General features: G+C 31.9%; 1 protein-coding gene across 1 annotated transcript in view; it reads left to right on the top strand.

The window, feature by feature from the left end:
* The first annotated feature begins 7,423 nt into the window (after window positions 1-7,423).
* The window catches only part of LOC127738411 (uncharacterized), a 42,991-nt gene continuing 31,775 nt past the window's right edge, over window positions 7,424-18,639 (top strand). Inside the window, exon 1 of the mRNA XM_052249653.1 lies at window positions 7,424-7,642. Within this exon, the coding sequence (XP_052105613.1) occupies window positions 7,587-7,642 (56 nt within the window). The 5' untranslated portion in view covers window positions 7,424-7,586. The remainder of the gene's footprint in view (window positions 7,643-18,639) is intronic.

The following is an 18,639-nucleotide window of genomic DNA, read 5'->3' as shown; positions in this document are numbered from 1 at the left end:
GGATATTATCGAGTGTAAAATAACATTCCTCATGGCTTGTTATACATTAATTTCATCAATATATATTCATGAAAATAATTTTTAGGAACATAGATAAATGTATGAAAATGTTTTGTCGTGAGAAATATATATATCAAAAACAAATCATTGATACCGAAAATTTGTGTTAACGCATGCGGAAGAATATCTAGAGAACGTTTTGCAACAAAAACGGGAAAATATGCATGCCTACTCAAACCCAATCTATTAGAAAAACGAATTATTACAGAAGAGTTATTAAGATGATCTGCTATATATATATATAACTGGTATACAAATATTAATATAATATCAACAACAAACCAGTGTATACTATAACAAATCATTATATCACTACAATATAATAATTATTACGGTGAGGTTGAATTCCCTGTCATTTATTCATCATCCACACAGGAACTTGTCTCAAAAAATATATCTATGTACCTTAACCTTACTTTCAGGTATAGAAATGTGATTTTTCTGAGACAAGTGCTTGTGACGTGACCATTCACCAGAACTTGCGGTCATCCGATGTTCAGTACTTCAGTACTTTGATTTTTCATATGTTCCCAAAAGATTCAAAGTACATTATCATGATTAGTTTGACTTGTATCTTTTGGCTTATAGCTGTAAACGGACTGAAGCAGATCTGCCCATGACGGGTGATGTAGCTATAACGGGAGACCCCCACCCTGTTAATGCAGCATTATTTGTCTCTTCTTGGTCTGAGATTTTAACCACAGTTAACTACTGTCTCATTAATTCATCAGATTGCAAAGACCCCGGAATGTCCTTGAGGCAGTGAAGACGAAGATACTCATATCTTTGCATCACAACCAAACACGGCCTTGTATGGCGAAACTCATGTTATAGAAGGGTGTTTGGATGTGGATGTATAAATTTTCATTCTTTCTGAATGGGGACATAGAATATATTGCCGCATGTTAGTAAAGTGCAACACTCTCTGCACGTTTAGAACTCTCGTTATGCAGGTGGAATTTTCTGTCCGTATCCAAAATACCTTCATTTCAAGCGGCAGTCGAAATTCTTGTCCTTTATCAAGGTTAATCCACTGCAGAAATAACCCATATGAATTATAACCAAATGGTTCTCGTCTTAAAAATGTGTGAAATATTTGCTACTGAAAGCAAACAAACCAATCAGTCAATTAAAACAACCTTCTTTTTCTCTGCTTCATATGTTTCACTTCACTGTTTTGAATCTGGATTTTCTAAAATTCGTTTGTAAATTTTGTTCTATTAAAAGAACAATTTGCCCTTCTGCCATTTTGACAAAATAATCATAAATTTACTATCTAAAAATACATAGTGAGTACATACTTAACGTAGTTTCAATAAAAAGAACATATCGTATGACATACAAAATTTCCCAGCTGGTGTTTGAAGAATAAATTAATTCTACCGAACCATTAGTTATTTTCTTTGCAAGATGTTGTCTACTTTTTGTCATATGCATCTCAATGATATCCCTTTTCTACAAATTACCTGAAACTGAACAGGCAATTTGTTGGATTTTGTTTCAAAATTCAGTCATTTCACAAAATGACTAGGTATTTTTAGTCATTTTATATAATGCCTGTCAAGATTGTGCATTTTATAAATTGGCTGAAAATTCAGTCATTTTACAAAATGCCTAAATTTAGAAAATGCCTGTAACATATACATCGTCAATCACATTAGTTATTAACTTAATGAGCTTACGATACATTAATAACCAATTTCAAACACGATAACAATTTTCGCCTTCTTCATACACTGCAATTGCAAGTATCGAAAAAAGTATGTGATATTCCTTCGTTATACTTTATTATCTAAAATGATACTAGAGTACTTTCGCTATACAGATATTTTTGCTTTTTTATTATGTATATGAAATTTTAAGCAATGTAATTTGTTATCCATTTTATGTTCTGTCTGTAACGATTATGACCTGCAAATAAATGGTTCCTTTGTCTGTCCGTCTGTTTATAGACTCGTAAAGTATTGAATTGTTAAGTTTTATATTTCTAACATTTAATGATTATGGAAGAAATTTCACTTCTTACATTTTTGAATTTCTTGTATGTTATTATGAACGATGTGCAGAACCTTTTTTTTGCCACTTCAGACACTGAAGCTTCCATCAAAGAATATACCAATATGGGTTTCTCCTAATTTTTTGAAAGCATTCACACTTATAATAGAAAAAAAGATCATCACTAGTTTTCATAAAAGAACACGTTGAAGTAAAGATTTACTCATTTACTTCAACAAATCAGATTCTTAAAATTGATTTCCAGCTAAAACTATTCGAAAGTTTGGGTGCTCTATGGCAAATACAATTGGATATGTTGGACAGCTGGATATGTTGGACAGCTTCTTCATGCATGCTAGACATCAGTAAATACAGGCTAGATTTTGATCCCTACATTGAAATTGATTGCCAATTAACATAGGTAACTCGTGTGAATAGCGTGTGAATTATCTGATCACTGACCCATTACTGGCTATAAACTTACCTAGTCAATAATACGTGCGAACAACAAAGCAAATGATATTCTCAGTGGGATTTTTAAAAACAAAAACAAAAAACAAAGTTTAATAGAAATAGAAAATTTAAAAAACTTGGTTCGTGAAAGAAAACATATGAGTTGTTAAAATTTAAAAGACTTAATTGGATGTTAATGGTTTGATCTTTTATATATTAAGTGTTTTATTGTTTTCACTGAAAGTTATTTATCTGAAAACTCTGAGATTTATGTTTTATTTCATTTGATGGCGTTCAATGAACTATATATTGATCTTTTTTTGTCAAGCATTGGATTTAACACTTGCATTGATTAAAAAACAAATATGCAATGTTGACTGCAATAATCCTTTGTATAAGATGTTTATTTCTAAGCAACAATGGTACATGTGAGTGATAGATAATCCCTTCATTATCGTATGGTTCTATTTACTGACTATTTATAAGACTTAGAGTTAAAAATTTATTAGTTTTGCATCAGACTTAACTTCTTGGATATTTTGCATCAGCCACATACCTTGGTATGTGAACGGAATTATACTCTAGCAGAATCTTTGAGCATCCTGTCGAAAGTAGGGCGTCCTGTCGAAAGAAAGGCAACCTTTTCTATATTTCATGCTTCATTACCTTTGGTGAAGCTTTCGGTTGGGTTCGCTTATTAGATATAAACAAAACAGCATCTAGAAACACTATTGAAAAGTCATTATCAGATGAAAGTTTACTCTTGAGCTGTCATTCTTATAGGAAGATTGGCAGAGTTTTCACTTGTCTATACAGGGTATCGAGAAATTTTCGAAGGATCTAATCTTATATATTTTCGCGGTAGACACTTAACTTCAAAATTTGTAGTTTGTTTTTCCAGACTTTAAACCTCAAATCTTTAAGAGGTAAAAAATGTTTTGAAAAGGCAAAGGTACACACAAAAAAAAGTACAATTAGGGCATGTTTTTTTACCTCTTCTCTCTCAACAATAGCATACCCTCAACGCCCATCGTATGACGTATACATATCTCAATAAATACGTTACGCTCCGACATGGTAACACTATACTAACTTCATTAACAGGGGTGTGACACAAACACTGATCCGACAGAGGAACGAGGAAAACGACTGAAATCAACACTTCATAAGTTTTACGGTTATCATGACGAATTGTTAACCTATACGATGCATCTGTTCCTAAACTCACTAGCGACATGTTTTCGCAGTCTAAGATCTACAGATAAAAGAATAATCTGTAATCTGTATGATCTGTAAATTTATCGGTTGTATCCTTTTTTCCGAATGTGACATTTTGACAGAGTGTGGATTTGCATGGCGGATGATGCATTCATTGCAAAAGAATTTGACCATGACCGGTCTCGCTACTGTTGTCTCTAATTTCTTTTCATAACTTATTCAAACTGTCACGTTTTCAAATCAAATTTTAAAAATTACACGACGGTTAGACCAAAACAAAATGGCTGAGTTGAAAAAATCTTAAAGTTAAGACTTCGCCTAGTGTCTAAGTTAATATGAATTGAAAAGGTGACAGTTTGAATAGGTTATGAGGAGATTCAAATGTTGTCTCTAATATCTTCCCATAAATAAAGGCAACAGTAGTATACCGGTGATCAAAAGTCATAAATCTATTGAGAAAAAACAAATCCGAGTTACAAACCAAAACCTATTCAAATCAGGGTTACAAACCATAACCTATTCAAACTATCACTTTTTAAATTCAAATTTTAAAAATTACACAACGGTGTTTCCTATGTCATGTAATAATTTTTGAAGTTCTAGTACATTGCATAATTTTTATCTAAAATATTAGAGCCAGTATGTATAATTCAAATCATAGCAATAGTTAATAGGTTTCTAGCACTATTTGGCACTAGTTGTCCACCAATGACCCATTGGTAGAGAGTAACCGCCGTCTAATGGAAATTTGACAGCTGCAAATTTGTTTTGTTGTAGCTGATCAGCTCAGTAAAAAAGCTCATCAAAGAATCAAGGCTTATAAATGTTTACGCGCGTTTCGTCTTCAAATGAAGTTCGAATGAAAAGTTAAAAGGCAAAAAAATACAGAACGAAGTTGAAGAGCATTCAGGACCAAACAATTCCTAAAGGTTTAACCAAATAGAGCTTAGGTAATCTATTCCGAGGGTAGAAAATTAGTATTTCGAACAATGTAACACTGTATTTTAGACCATCAAATCCATATTGATTGTCCCTTGTAATCTTTTACATTTTTTTGTTCATTCTCACATATAAAGTTGACATAAAAAAAATGACTTTTCTGTTTATTAGTTTAAAGATTTATTTCTATTGAAAAACAGAAAAAACACACCAAGGGGGAAGTGATAAAAATCTACAAGTCCAATAATAAGAGAAAACGCCATAGCCAAAAATAAAAACGACGAAAGAGCAAACAACAATAACAAGTATTTCAGAGGTAAAAAGCAGCACAGATAGCTGTTTGCCTCTCATTTCCGAGATTCATTTGCATAGTAACAAAAACATAAGAACGTTATTTAGTAACTCCTATTTTTATTTCAATTGCAAACTGGCAGTTGTTCTTTTGAAACACTTAACAGTATCATACATGTATCGGACACTATCAGCGGTCCCAGAGATTGTACATTTATTATTCAACCTTAAATTAAGGCAACATTAGTTTACCGATGTACAAGTTTTTAAAGTATATCAAGAAGACAAACCAAGGTAACACACAATAATTGAGAAAACATGTCGCTGGTGCGATGAGACGAGGAATATCTTATCAGACAACCAATTTGTGATGTTGACCGTAAAACTTATGTAGTGTCGATTTCAGTCGTGTTTCTCATAACTCTTTTGGAACAGTTTTTGTGTAAGAAGCACACCTCTGCTAATGAAGTTTGTATAATGTGAATATAGACAAGCGTGACGTAACAATTGAGATAGGTAAACACAACACGATGGGGCAGAGGATATTTTACTTCTGAGAAATAGGTTGTTGACAATTGGCCAGTTTAAATTGTCACGTTTGTCATAAATTCTAGTTTGAAGTCGTCCTTCTGTGTTAATATCAAGGTAAAGATCGTGATATGAAGCAGACATTTAGTTTCTGCAGTATCCTTAACATCATGTTCACTGGGATATATGAGTTGCAAGAAATAACTAAAATATGAATAACATGACATCATCAATATATATCTGAAAGTGAAAATTAAAGAACTTTTCGAAAGAGACACACAAACAATAGCAAAGGGACAATCGAAAATCGTAAGTCGAGAAAAATCGTAACACCAAGACGAAGGAAAAACGACGAAAAGACTTTTAATTATTCAGTGAAAGGGTGTAATCTTTACAGCGGAATATGAAGTCTCCCAAAAAAGAAGACAAGAATAGGAGCCTAGTTGGTTTACATAAGAATGCTGATTGTCGTTGAAAAACTCGTCCTCCAAACGTAATAAACATGTTGTCAATAAGATAATCTTAGTGACGCTCGTTTTAGTGATTTTTTTTGTATTAGAGTGTTTTTCTGTGAAGCCTACGCATTTTGTTAGCAGAAGCGAGACATTGTGATCTTATATGCCGTTGTCGGCAGCATCAACATTAAGGTTCAGTCTGTTATTAAAAAACGAAAATTGGACAACAGCTTTTTTTATGATCAAAAGACATGTCTGTTACAAAATTTCAATTTTTTTATTAAATTAAGGAGTACATTTCCTTTTTTTAGTTTTATCAACTCTTTAATTTTTGTATATGTTTTGGAAATTCAAATATTTTGGCCTCGAGCATCACTGAAGAGAAATTAATTGTCGAAATTCGCCTCTGGTGCAGTAGGCACCGTGAATGTTATTATGTCCACAACAAAATTTGGATTTTTTTTCTTCATTTTTCCGTATTTTATTGATAAAAGGACTTAGTTATTTGTCAATCAACATAACCTTTTCATACTGACAGCAGCAATTGCAGGCAAAACACAAAATGGAATCTTACGTTTATATCATACGACATGTCAATTATGCAATTGTACTGCTCTAGATGGCTTTGTTTTTATGTTTCTGGGTCGATATTTGACAGAAATAAACAACCCATAATCTTTTATCCATAGTCATCTAATGAAAAAGGCCATTTTGACGAAACATCCTGTGTTCCTTGATCGTGTACTTTCATTTGAACATTTATAGTTATGATGTAAAACAAGAATCAGTTTTATTCTTTTCTGAATTCTATATAAGCCTTTTTCATCCTAGCAGTTATCCGGTGATATGCACATTAGATAAATCCTTGTATTATAAAAAAAACATAATGAAATACACAAATGAATAAGGATTACATATGATTACCACACTTTCAAAGAAAAGAGGGAAAAAACCGTAAAAACACTATAGTTTATTGTATTAAAATCAAAAGGTCTTTATGAATACAGTTCCGTTTTGTTACTTTAGTATATAATTTGATATTCATTTATTATACTTGTGTCAAAAGAAATCATTCATTTGTTTTTAAAAATCATTCATTTGTTTTTAAAGCACCTATTTCTTAATAATATTCACATTCCAAGAAACTATAATTATTTTTGACAGCACAAATTGAAATGAATGGAAAAGGAATTAAAAATCAATTTCGAACTACAAGTAGACAATTGAAATAAACAAGACTTTAAATAAGCAATTTTGGGCTTTTAAATGAAAAGAAATCATTTAAAATTGATATAAATCAGAAGAAAATATGTAAATACAATATTGGCAACAGGTAGGTAAAATCATTAACTGAGTTTTCACTTTAATCAATTTGTGGGACAGTTAAAGCAATAAACGACAGTCCTCCTAATGCATCTCTTGGGAACTTATTAATTAGGATGAGAATGATCAAAACGGTAGTTACAGAATAACGAGCATACAAGTGGGAGTGTTATTTCATACAAATATGGTTTGTATATGAAGTGATTGACAGATTGCCGATAAATGAATCTTTGCGCGTATTTATAAAAAGAGACAGTTTCCGTAAGTCATTCACTTTTAAACAACTCTTATTTAACGAAACATTGGAACCGGTTAGGAAATAGCATGAAAAGATTGGCAGAATTTTTCACCGTTTATTTAGGCTTGTTGTCTAGTTTAAGGTATGTTATAGTTTAAAGTTGTTTAGAATTTATTTCTAATAATATCTTATTTTGTAGTATAGGATATCAAACACTATGTTTTTTTTTGTTTCTACAAAAGACTTATTGGTTCACATTTCTAATGCTCATCTCATTTTGAAATTTGAACTACTAAGAATTACAAATTAGTGAAGTTGATAATTAATGGTAGGATTCATTTCTGAATAATTCTTATTTGCCTGTATTGAATATGCTATGTTTTATCAATATGGTACAGTCTAATGATAATTGTATTTTGTATATGCATTAGTGGTACACTGTACCAATTTATCATATTTCATTTTTGAGGTATTTTCCATTTGTTTGAAAAAGAAAGATATATATAAATACATTTGTCTTAATTCAATGGTAATATATATGCATCTTTTCAAAACAAATTCAATTTAGCAATGGTATGTTGCCTTGGGATGTCCTTTTCTGGTTCTATTGAGTTTTATGGTTGTCGTTCCATTGAAGATTACCCAATATTTCTTTTTATTCATATTAGAATGGATTTGTTTCAAATATGAAAATACAGTGAAATCGATATTTAAAAAAAATGTTATAATTATAACTAAAACGGATAAAGATCATTTCGGTCTTCAATGTTCTTAGACTTCGTACTTTATTTGGCCTTTTTTACTTTTTATTCGAATGAGGTGGGGTTCGTGTTGCTCAGTCTTTAGTTTTCTATGTTATGTTTTTGTGAAATGTTGTCTCTCTTTTGGTTTTCTTCATTTTTTGCCATGGCGTTGTCAGTTTATTTTCGAATTATGAGTTTGAATGTGCCATTGGTATCTTTCGCCTCTCTTTCAATGATGAGTCTTTTGAAGACGAAATGCGCGTCTGGTATACCAACATTAAATCCTGTTATCTATGTTGAATTTATTCGAAACTACAATAAGTTCAAGAGATATTGAAGTGGATACCATGTTTTAAACTATCAATATACAGCGCTGCTTGTTAATATTTAAACAGAACATCAAACACTGCAGCTGTGGATCTAAATTTTTAATGTTTATTAAGGAAATAAAAACTCATGATCAGAGAATTAATTTGTAATTGTCGATAACTTTGCCCATGAATAGGCGTATGTTAGCGATTTCAGTGCATGTAACGTGATTGTGGAATGACTTTTTTACAAGAAGTACCTAAAACAGCAGCCAGAACCGTGAAACAAAAAAATATCTTAGATTATGTTGGAATTTTAGATGCTTAGATATAAATTTTCAGTTACTGATATGAATTAAGTCAAATTAGACTAAAAGCAATAGGATTCATTAACTGAAAACATACAAAACGTTCTATTGCAAACCTGGGGTGTTTAGAATTATTTCAAAACTATGCGTATCGAAACTTATGACGTTTGGTCTATGTTTCACTAGAATATGCTTCATATTGTCCTCTTGTCCTTATACAATAAGTAAAGCTGTTTTTAATCAAATAAAATATTTAAACCTTTTTCCTTTTTTTATATATTTTTTATTTTAACTGCAATTTTTTTTTATACTATGTTATTAAAAGAAAACCATTCGGTAATAATAGGCAAGTCCTATCCTAAACAAACAAAATGATAGAACGATAGTACATTTCTCATGTTTCCCCCAAAAAATTGTTATGATGTGCTTGAGAAAACCCTTACTGCTTAACTCACATATCAAATTATCTGATGATCTGACTCTTTTATTTTACAAGAAAATATGAAATTTCAAGAAAAAACTTAACGACGTTTAATGAATTTCGGAATATAGATTAATTAGACATTAACCGAACGACAAAACGAACCAAAAGGCGTCTAGAAGGCAAACAGTCTTAAGGAACAAACATGTGTCTGTACAAAATGCAAAACTCTAAAGCGTTCTGGGTCTATTAAAGCTGGGAATAAACTATATCATCAAAGATATGCAAACAAATTTGATAAATAAAATTCTCCAAATAACAAAAACTTTAAAATGTGCCACATGACAACAACTGACGACGTTTCTGGGGCAGGCACATGGCTAGCCATTAAACCAGGTTCAACCCACTATTTTTTCTTAAAATGTCCTGTACCAAGTCATGAATATGGCAGTTGTTATCAAATAGTTCGTTTCTATGTATGTTGTTGTTTGTTTTTGTTGCACTTCAGTGTTCCTGTTGTTCCTTTGTTTTCCTCGTATAGTTGATGTGTTTCCCTCGGTTTTAGTTAGTAACCCGGATTTGTTTCCTCTCAATCGATTTATGACTTTTGAACACCGGTATACTACTGTTGCCTTCACATGCATATGTGGAAGGTTTAGGTAAACTTGTTTTTAAGAAAATAACTCCTCCCTTCTAAATCTCGATGAATGGACTTATATTCATTCAAAGTACGTATATCCTTCTTTAAAATAGAATATAATAATTAACACAATGAATCCCGAATTGTGATATATGAAAAGAACAGAATTGGGGAGGGGGTTAAGATAGTCATCAACAAAATATCATCATCATGATATAAAATGACATCTTCAGGTCACGATTGCAATAAAGCGTGTTATATAAACTTTGCACTTTTTTTCGCGAAAGAAGTATATATTCCATTTCTTTAACACATAGTATTTCAAATATGTCGGTACTATAGAAAAAAAAAACTGTTTGTCCACAAACATTTACTTGTGAACGTTAAACAAACTACAAAACGTCAATTATAAAGATCTACTGATTAGGAAAAAGCAAAAATATATCAGGTGTAATCCAAAGACAAAGTCATGATCATTTAATTGCTAGATGTACACAGTGCAATTGCAAAACTCACATTAAGCCTGTTATATAAGACTCAGTGTGTTTTGTTTACGTTTAAGATCACATTTTCACTAGTTTGGGTAACGAATCACTTCGCCATTTCACGGTGATTGTAAATGACGCTCTGATAGTAAAGCTTTGTCTAAGTCATCAAGTCAGTGTGACTGAGATTTAACAAAATCTTTCGTTTGAATTAAATGTACTTAGATATTGAGATACATTTACTTATTAAGAAGTATACATGGCCATCGTGGTTCTTTTTGCACGAACCAAGTATCTACTATCTAAATTTGTTTAACATATCTAGAAGATGTAAAAGAAATTGCCATTAAACGTATTAATTTATGCAAACAAATTCAACTTCACAGTAAATTCTTCTCTTAAAATATAACCAATGTATCCCATTCCATCATTTTGATATTAGAAAATTTGTTTTTAAACAATATTGTTTTGCTTCGTAACCAAATTGGTGTACCTGGTTCTGTATGCATCAAATCTTAACAAACTTCCGCTATTTGAGTAACCGATGAAGGTTGATTCAGAAAGAAAATACAGAATGATTAACATTTATCTATGGTCCCTGAGGGTATATTTGGCTTCCTATATGTATTGTTTACACACATTTAAAGTTTTTAACTTCGTTTTTTCCCCAAGCAAAAATTACTGAAGACGGTTAAAGATTGTTCGATACATAGCTTTGTAATTCAGTTGCTGTTAGTGTCTTTACGCTTCTACTTTTTAATTATATAATAACTCAAATTTTCAGCTGAATATTGAATATACTGTACTTCTATAACGCGTTTGTTTCTTTTACTATTTTTTACTATTCCGTTTAGTTAAAGAATATATTCAGTAGAACAAATGAATTCGTGTTATACTTTATACACGCAAACCTCAATGATTCGCAACGATATAAAGATGTTTTTAAATGAAGGCGTTTATTAATGATCTAACATGTCCATAAATGAACCAGGACGATATTGGTAGAACACACATTTTATTAATTCATGAAGGAGTGATTTTTCCGGAATGTTTCTTCTCGGTAAATAAATCAAAGCAACAGATAACTTTATTCAAATATAAATAATTTCAGTAAGAAAACACTAATGTGAGCAAACAAACCATGCAATCTGAAATGGTTTTGTACAACACAACGCCTTATGATATTTTTCTAAGTCTATAGCTAACAAAAAAGTAAAGATGAAACTAAAAATCCAAAATTGTAAAAATAAATCTAATATATAATTTCTAATATTCGAAACATTTTTATAGATTAAAATATAACAGGAATGCTCAAAGTCATATTGAAGGCAACTAAGTCATATGGGTGTAAAACGAACAGCATAAAACTCCCTGAGGTTAAAGTTTGAGGAGCGAACTTTAAGAAGAAATGTTATTATTGATGTCAGTGTCGTAGGACTACTGCTATAACAAACTTAGGGTCTGGTGGTCCACCAGCAGTGGTATCCATAGACACGTGTACGTAGAGGTAGCAAACAACAACAAATATCTTTTTGTGGTGTTCGAAACGCTCACGTAAACTTTGAAACCAAAACGTTTGGAAAGCAAAAGAAACATAAAGTATTGAAAGTAATAAAACGAAGGGACAGATAAGGGACAGGCAAAAGCCGTCCAAAGTAAGCTTTTCTCCCTCCCAGAGTTGAATTCTTAATCTTTAGAAGATAAAGGTTAACACTTATATGACTAATCATTTCTTTTAATAAATGCACTAACTCATTTAAGTTCCAAAGCTATGACTACTACATTGATGATATTCTCGGGGAGTCAAAGTTCCAACAAAAAATATTAATTCTTTTTTATCAACATTTGTTTTTGTTATTCCTAGCAGTAACATTTGGAATTATATGTTTCTGTAGAATGGATAGAAGGGATGGATGTTAATTCCAAGTGGCAACATATATAAATGCATATTTAGGACAAAAACTGTTAATGCGATAATAATATGAACCCTGTTGTGTGTAGAATGACACATTGTGCCAGATTTTTAACGTGCTAATTCCTAAGATAACAGTCCGCAGGAAGACATGTCAACATACTGGGACACATTATTCTGACTTCGAGCCCAACAAGTCTTTGATCTTACTCCTTAATTCTGCCTGCTTATAGCAGAGAAGCAGCAAATTACAGTTTTGAAGTATTTGATTTGATCCGGCCGGGGATCGAACCAATGACCTCCCGGACTCAAGGCGAGCACGCTCACACGAGACCACCGATGCAGCTTGGATAGACGGGCATTCACGTATAGCATGATAGGCTTCAATGTACACAATTTTAGTACTGACAATAAATATATATAGAATAAGTGAACCTTTTTGTTGTGATTCAAACTTTATAAGTTAATCGATAGTAGTACCCCTAAATACAAGACGAAATTATTTTCTAATTATAAAAATGTACCTCATGATAACGTGTTCCCACATGTGGAGCAGGATCTGCTTACCGGATCACCTGAGATCACCCCTGTTGTTGGTGGAATTCGTGTTGCTCAGTCTTTGGTTTTCTATGTTGTTTTGTGTACTGTTGTTTGTCTGTTTGTCTTTTTCTTTTTTAGTCAGGGCGTTGTCAGTTTCTTTTCGACTTATGAGTTTGAATTTCCCTTTGGTATCCTTCGCCTCTCTTATAATACAATTATCATAAAAAGCAGGGTCATTTTGTTATAACAAAAATATCGAACTCGAAGTTAGATTCAAAAAGGGAAAGTCCATAAAAACTGACGATATCAAACGTTAGACTGTATCAACCAACATAACTAATAGAAAACAAATGTCATATTTCCTTACTAAAAAAAGTGGTTTCCCTAAATAAGTACGAATAAGAATACAGCAGACAATAGATCGCCTCGGTTTTCTATAAAGTAAAAAGAAGGTCGTTGTAAGATACATACAATACAAAGTCAGCTTAAATTGTAAGCCATAAAATCCAAGTTTCTTTATGAATTTTTCTTAATTTTATTTATGTGTGTATAATTTGTATATATGGGTATAAAGATATTAAACAGGGGGAAATCTTAAGGTTGTATGCTTCAATATGAAGATGGTAGATATGTTCCAGATATATCTTAATAGGTTTTAGATATATCAATGCAAAAGAAAGGCTTTCAAAACAAGTTATATTGAAAGAGCTATGAAAGTCAAGAGGAAGATATCATCAACCTATTTCTTATTTCAGTAAATATTATATACAAGTTTGTGCTTTAGATACATATTGAATTGTGGAGGAAATCAATGAACTATTAAAACTTATGTCTTCATTAAATTTGATATTCAAGCCAACTTTTTAAGTAATGGTTTTGTAAAAACTTATCCCCTCTATCATAGAATATATAATATGATGTAGACGCTAAATGAGTCTGTATATTGAGGTATTCAGCACCCCCTGCTTTGTTATGCACAAGTTATACCATTAAAATATCAAATTTTATATTCCCTTGGCATTGTAAACCGAAGAACATATTTAAATTGGAAGTTTTGAAAGCTAGTGGGTAACATTGCTTTTACGACACGGTCGTTATCTTGAAAAATTATATTTTTTCTCGAATGTATCCCGTTGAGTTAGCTGTTTATTTGGTAATTAAAAAATGTCGTAAAAATTTGTAAGTTTTGTTGGCGGAACTTGTAGGATGAGTGTACGTCATGTTTTCTATAATGCAAATAGATTGTCGATATTCATGTATATTTAAGAATAGTGGAATAGCATAACACGAACCTATTAATTGTAAAACTTTTATTTATCAGTGAAGCAATCTCGCCTGATAGTTGATCCTTGATTATTATTCAATTAATTTTTCCATAAGTATTGCTAAACATTTGGGAATATACGATTGTATCATATCACTATTCCATGTTACATTAGGTAAAATTATATTTCTTCATGTATTCTAAATATGGAAACAAAACACCACAGTCCCATGTTAAGGGGAGGGGGGTTGTCACCAGCAAACTAGTTTTACTCCGCCACATTCTGTATGTACTTGTCTCAAGTCATGAGCCTGTAATTAAGTGAATGTTTTTTGTTGCTGTATATTATATTTGTTTTTCATTCATTGTTTTGAACATAAATCAATCCGTTGGTTTTCTCGTTTGAATTGTTTTATATTTGTCATTTTGTGCCTTTTATAGCTGACTATGCGATATGAGTTTTGCTCATTGTTGAAGGCCGTACAGGGACTTATAGTTGTTAACTTTTATGGAAATTAGTCTCTGGTGGAGAGTTGTCTTATTGGCAATCATACCACATCTTCTTATCTTTATATTACATATATAAAACCTTGAATTTCAAATTAAAAGTTTCAATTCTTCAAGATGTATACGTTTTATATCTTACGTTTTTTTCTGGTAGAATTGTAAAACATTTCTAGTTAATGTGTAAGATAATACATCTTTAAATAAATTCTGAAATAATAAAATGAATTTTGATGTGGTATTCTTTATTTAGTTACAAATAAATTCATATAACATAGCAAATTGCTCCCTGGCTTCATTAGGTACGATCAAAGCTCAAGTGTTATTGGTACATACCTTCAATATGTAAGATTTTCAATTTTGAATTCGGACAAGTGAGTTTAGAGTTCGGACAAGTTGATTTTCTTGCGACTGGATCCATATAAATCAAGCCTCAATTTATTCATTTTTCTCTTCATTTAAGTAAGTTTGATCAACCTGCCACCCGTTATCTTCTCATATTTGGACAGTTTTCACATTGATCCATCCAGTGGCGGATCCAGAAATTTTCATAAGAGGGGGCCCACTAACTGCCTAATAGGGGGCCGCTCCAGTCATGCTTCAGTGATTCCCTATATAATCAACCAAATTTTGCCCACAAAAGGGGGGCCCGGCCCCCTGCCCCCCCCCCTGGGCCCCCCTAAATCCGCCTCTGCCATCAATACTGACATTTTAGAGGGTATGAATGCCCTTTACCGTCAGGCGTCTAACGGTCATTTTCGGCTACCGTTAGCGTCAAATATGTTAACATATCCTTATCGTGATTCGTCAGAGGTCTCAAATAATTATTGTTACCGTTATTTTTGGCAAAAAATTAACGTGATTCGTCAAAATCTGTCGATTTTTTTATCGTCTTGAAGAAAGTCTTCATTTTATCGTCATGCATCAAAAATTACCGTTAACGTCATTTGGCAAGATTTTTTACCGTTATTCGTCATGAAAGTACCCCCATTACCAGATCATTTTAACTTTCACTTTATAAGAATGTCACATGACCAACATTATGGGAACTGATTTATGCAAATGACCCTTATTCAATAGGAAAACATAATCTATATAAATCGAGCCTCAATTAGTTCATTTTTCTCTCCATTTAAGTAAGTTTAATCGACCTGCCACCCGCTATTTTCTCATATTTGGACAGTTTTCACATTGACACATCAATACTGGCATTTTTACTTTAACTTTAAAAGATTGTGATATGACCAACAGAAAAAGTAATTTACAATGCATTATGAGAGCTGATTTATGAAAATGACCCTTATTCAATAGGAAAACATAATCTAACACCTCGTTCATTTATGATGCAAATAAGCTGAATGGCTGAGTGTGTTCAATTTGAAAATAAAGAGTTAAAATGCCGGAATCGCAAATACAGATGTTGGACATCAGAGTAATCTCGGACTATGAGTATGAGTTTTAGGCAATTTGTAGGGGGGAGGGTTCAAGGGAAGCAAATGCTCTTTAAATTATGCATGTTTCAAAAATTGGGGAAAAATTGGGGAGAGTTGAGTCATTTTTTTCAGACCTAATTTAAATAATGACTAATATAGACTTACCTTCTAATTTTATAAAAAAAAATCACAACTACTGAACAGGAACAATCATGGTACTTTTTTGTCTATGAAACTACACTATGACATCTGATCTGCAAAACCTACAAACAGACACAGAAATATCATCAAATAGTGAAATATAAGATTGATTGCACCTTGTATGGATAGTTCCGACACGTGTTACATGGGGAGCCCGTTTGTTTACAAATAATAATGTCACGTGATCACGCACTGACCGTCACATTTTTATCCTCCGTCATTATTCTTATTACACAATATTACTGTACTTGCACAATTCACAAATGCATATCCCATTTATCTTGCGGACATGCAATGGAAATGTGCACGGTTATCAAAAACTACAAAAATATTGCATGTACAGGTAATGAAGAAGTTATTTCATCAAATAGATAAGATTTTCACTCATGACACAAATTAAAATTGACTGGGTGTCATCGCCATCGGGGATAATTGATAAATGGGATTAAATTGACCGCCAAGAAGGTGTAGAGAACCACCTCTGGAGAACCTTAACATTAATAAGTAATACTCACCAAAATTTCTCTATAAATAACGCTATTTTCTGTTGGAAAATTTGAGAAAGATGCTGATAAACTTATTTGGTGACACAGATTATTTTCTTGTTTTGGCGCGACATATATTCTTACTCTTAATGCTTGACGTAACAAAATTTGTATAGAATTATAGTTTACTAAAGCTCAGCGTAAATATGCAGAAGCATGACAATACATTAATGATAAAATGTGTAAATATTTCTGTAAAAGAATATAATTTTACTTTACCAGTATACTTCACTTAGAATTACATTTGAGCGCAAGAAAATCTCTTTGTGAATCGGCTGAATCCCGGGGTCGAAGTTCAACATATCAACGAAAATTTTTGCGTGTGCTTGCGTTGCTTTAGATCGAGGCCACAGCTTTTCAACCAATCGGGGAATGTTTACTTGGGGCATACATCTATTTTTACTGCAGGTTTCGACATGTTTAAATCGGGATTATAGAAAAATGGAATGTTGTTGGTAGATACAAAACAGAAAATGATGAACACTTTTAGCAAAAGATAAATTGGATCGGGGGTCTGTGAATTCACATTATTTGTACAACTCTCCTTACTCTTGGGAAGCGTGTGCTTTACATCGAGGCTTGCGTTGCTTTACATTGACGCCATGGTAGTTCAACCAATCGGGGAATGTTTATTTGGGGCATACATCTATTTTTACTGCAGGTTTTGGCATATTTTAATCGAAATTAGAGAAAAATGGAATGATGTTAGGAGATATAAAACAGAAAATGATAAATATTTTTAGCAAAAGATGAATTTGATCGGGGTTCTGTGTATTCACATTATTTGTACAACTCTCCTTACTGATGGCAAAAAATGGAATTTCCGTGACCTAAATGGTTCGCAAAAATTAATATTTTTATATATATATAGTAAATACAGAAGAAGTAAGTTTACTTGCAGTAATTTAATTAATTCAAAAGATAACAACTGCATGGTTTTATAACGCTGCAGTCCAACATTTATAAATAAACAAGAACTATCTTTAAAAGAGATATCCGACGTATTTAAATTTGAGTATATGTTTAAAACTATCATTTTGATAGCCTTCAGAAGAACAATGACTTAATGATGCACGACCTCCTGCATTAAATCTCCATCTGAATGTAACTACAAGAAATTCTTCAAAATACTAAGTCTGCTTATGTTACGGCAATAATATATAAGAATAATGTGTTGACACCTAAACATTTTATTCTTCAAACAATCCAGTGCAAATAACAAGCAACATATATACATTTATACCACATCTTCTTATATTTATTTACTACTTTTTACATTAATATTAACACTTTATGCATGGTTAACAAAGCTAGAAAATATTGGTAGTATAAAAAGAAGCTTCCAATATACTAAAGTACTCGACTATACTATTTTGATTTGCTTTCAGTCATTGTTCTTATAAAAAGTAAATATATATTGTATATCAGTTCATAACTTATCAAATTCAACTTTCAGATAAGAAAGGAAGGTCTTATATAAATTTGCTTAGTGAACTTTGACTAAATTATACACACAACATACTAATTATACCAATGCTTAGGAGGGAATGAGAAAATCTAATTCAGGAGGCAGTAAACAAACGAGACAAATAAAAAGCAACGAGACAGATTTTACAATACCAAAACGTATGTTTACGTATAGCCAATAAGAAAGACTTAGGCAATTCGAACTCCCTACAAAATCAAACAGTTGCATAAGCATAAATTGTCATCCTTCGCATGGCATATCAGGTTTACCTGCAAAACCTTCGATTAGTAGTAGACATAAAATAAAAATATTTGGGACATCTACTAAAGCTAAGCCTGATTACAATTCCTGATAAATTTTGTTATTT

The sequence above is a fragment of the Mytilus californianus genome, unplaced genomic scaffold, assembly GCF_021869535.1.
Source record: "Mytilus californianus isolate M0D057914Y unplaced genomic scaffold, xbMytCali1.0.p SCAF_4, whole genome shotgun sequence".
Classification (NCBI taxonomy): domain Eukaryota; kingdom Metazoa; phylum Mollusca; class Bivalvia; order Mytilida; family Mytilidae; genus Mytilus; species Mytilus californianus.
This window is presented reverse-complemented; position numbering and strand designations above follow the sequence as displayed.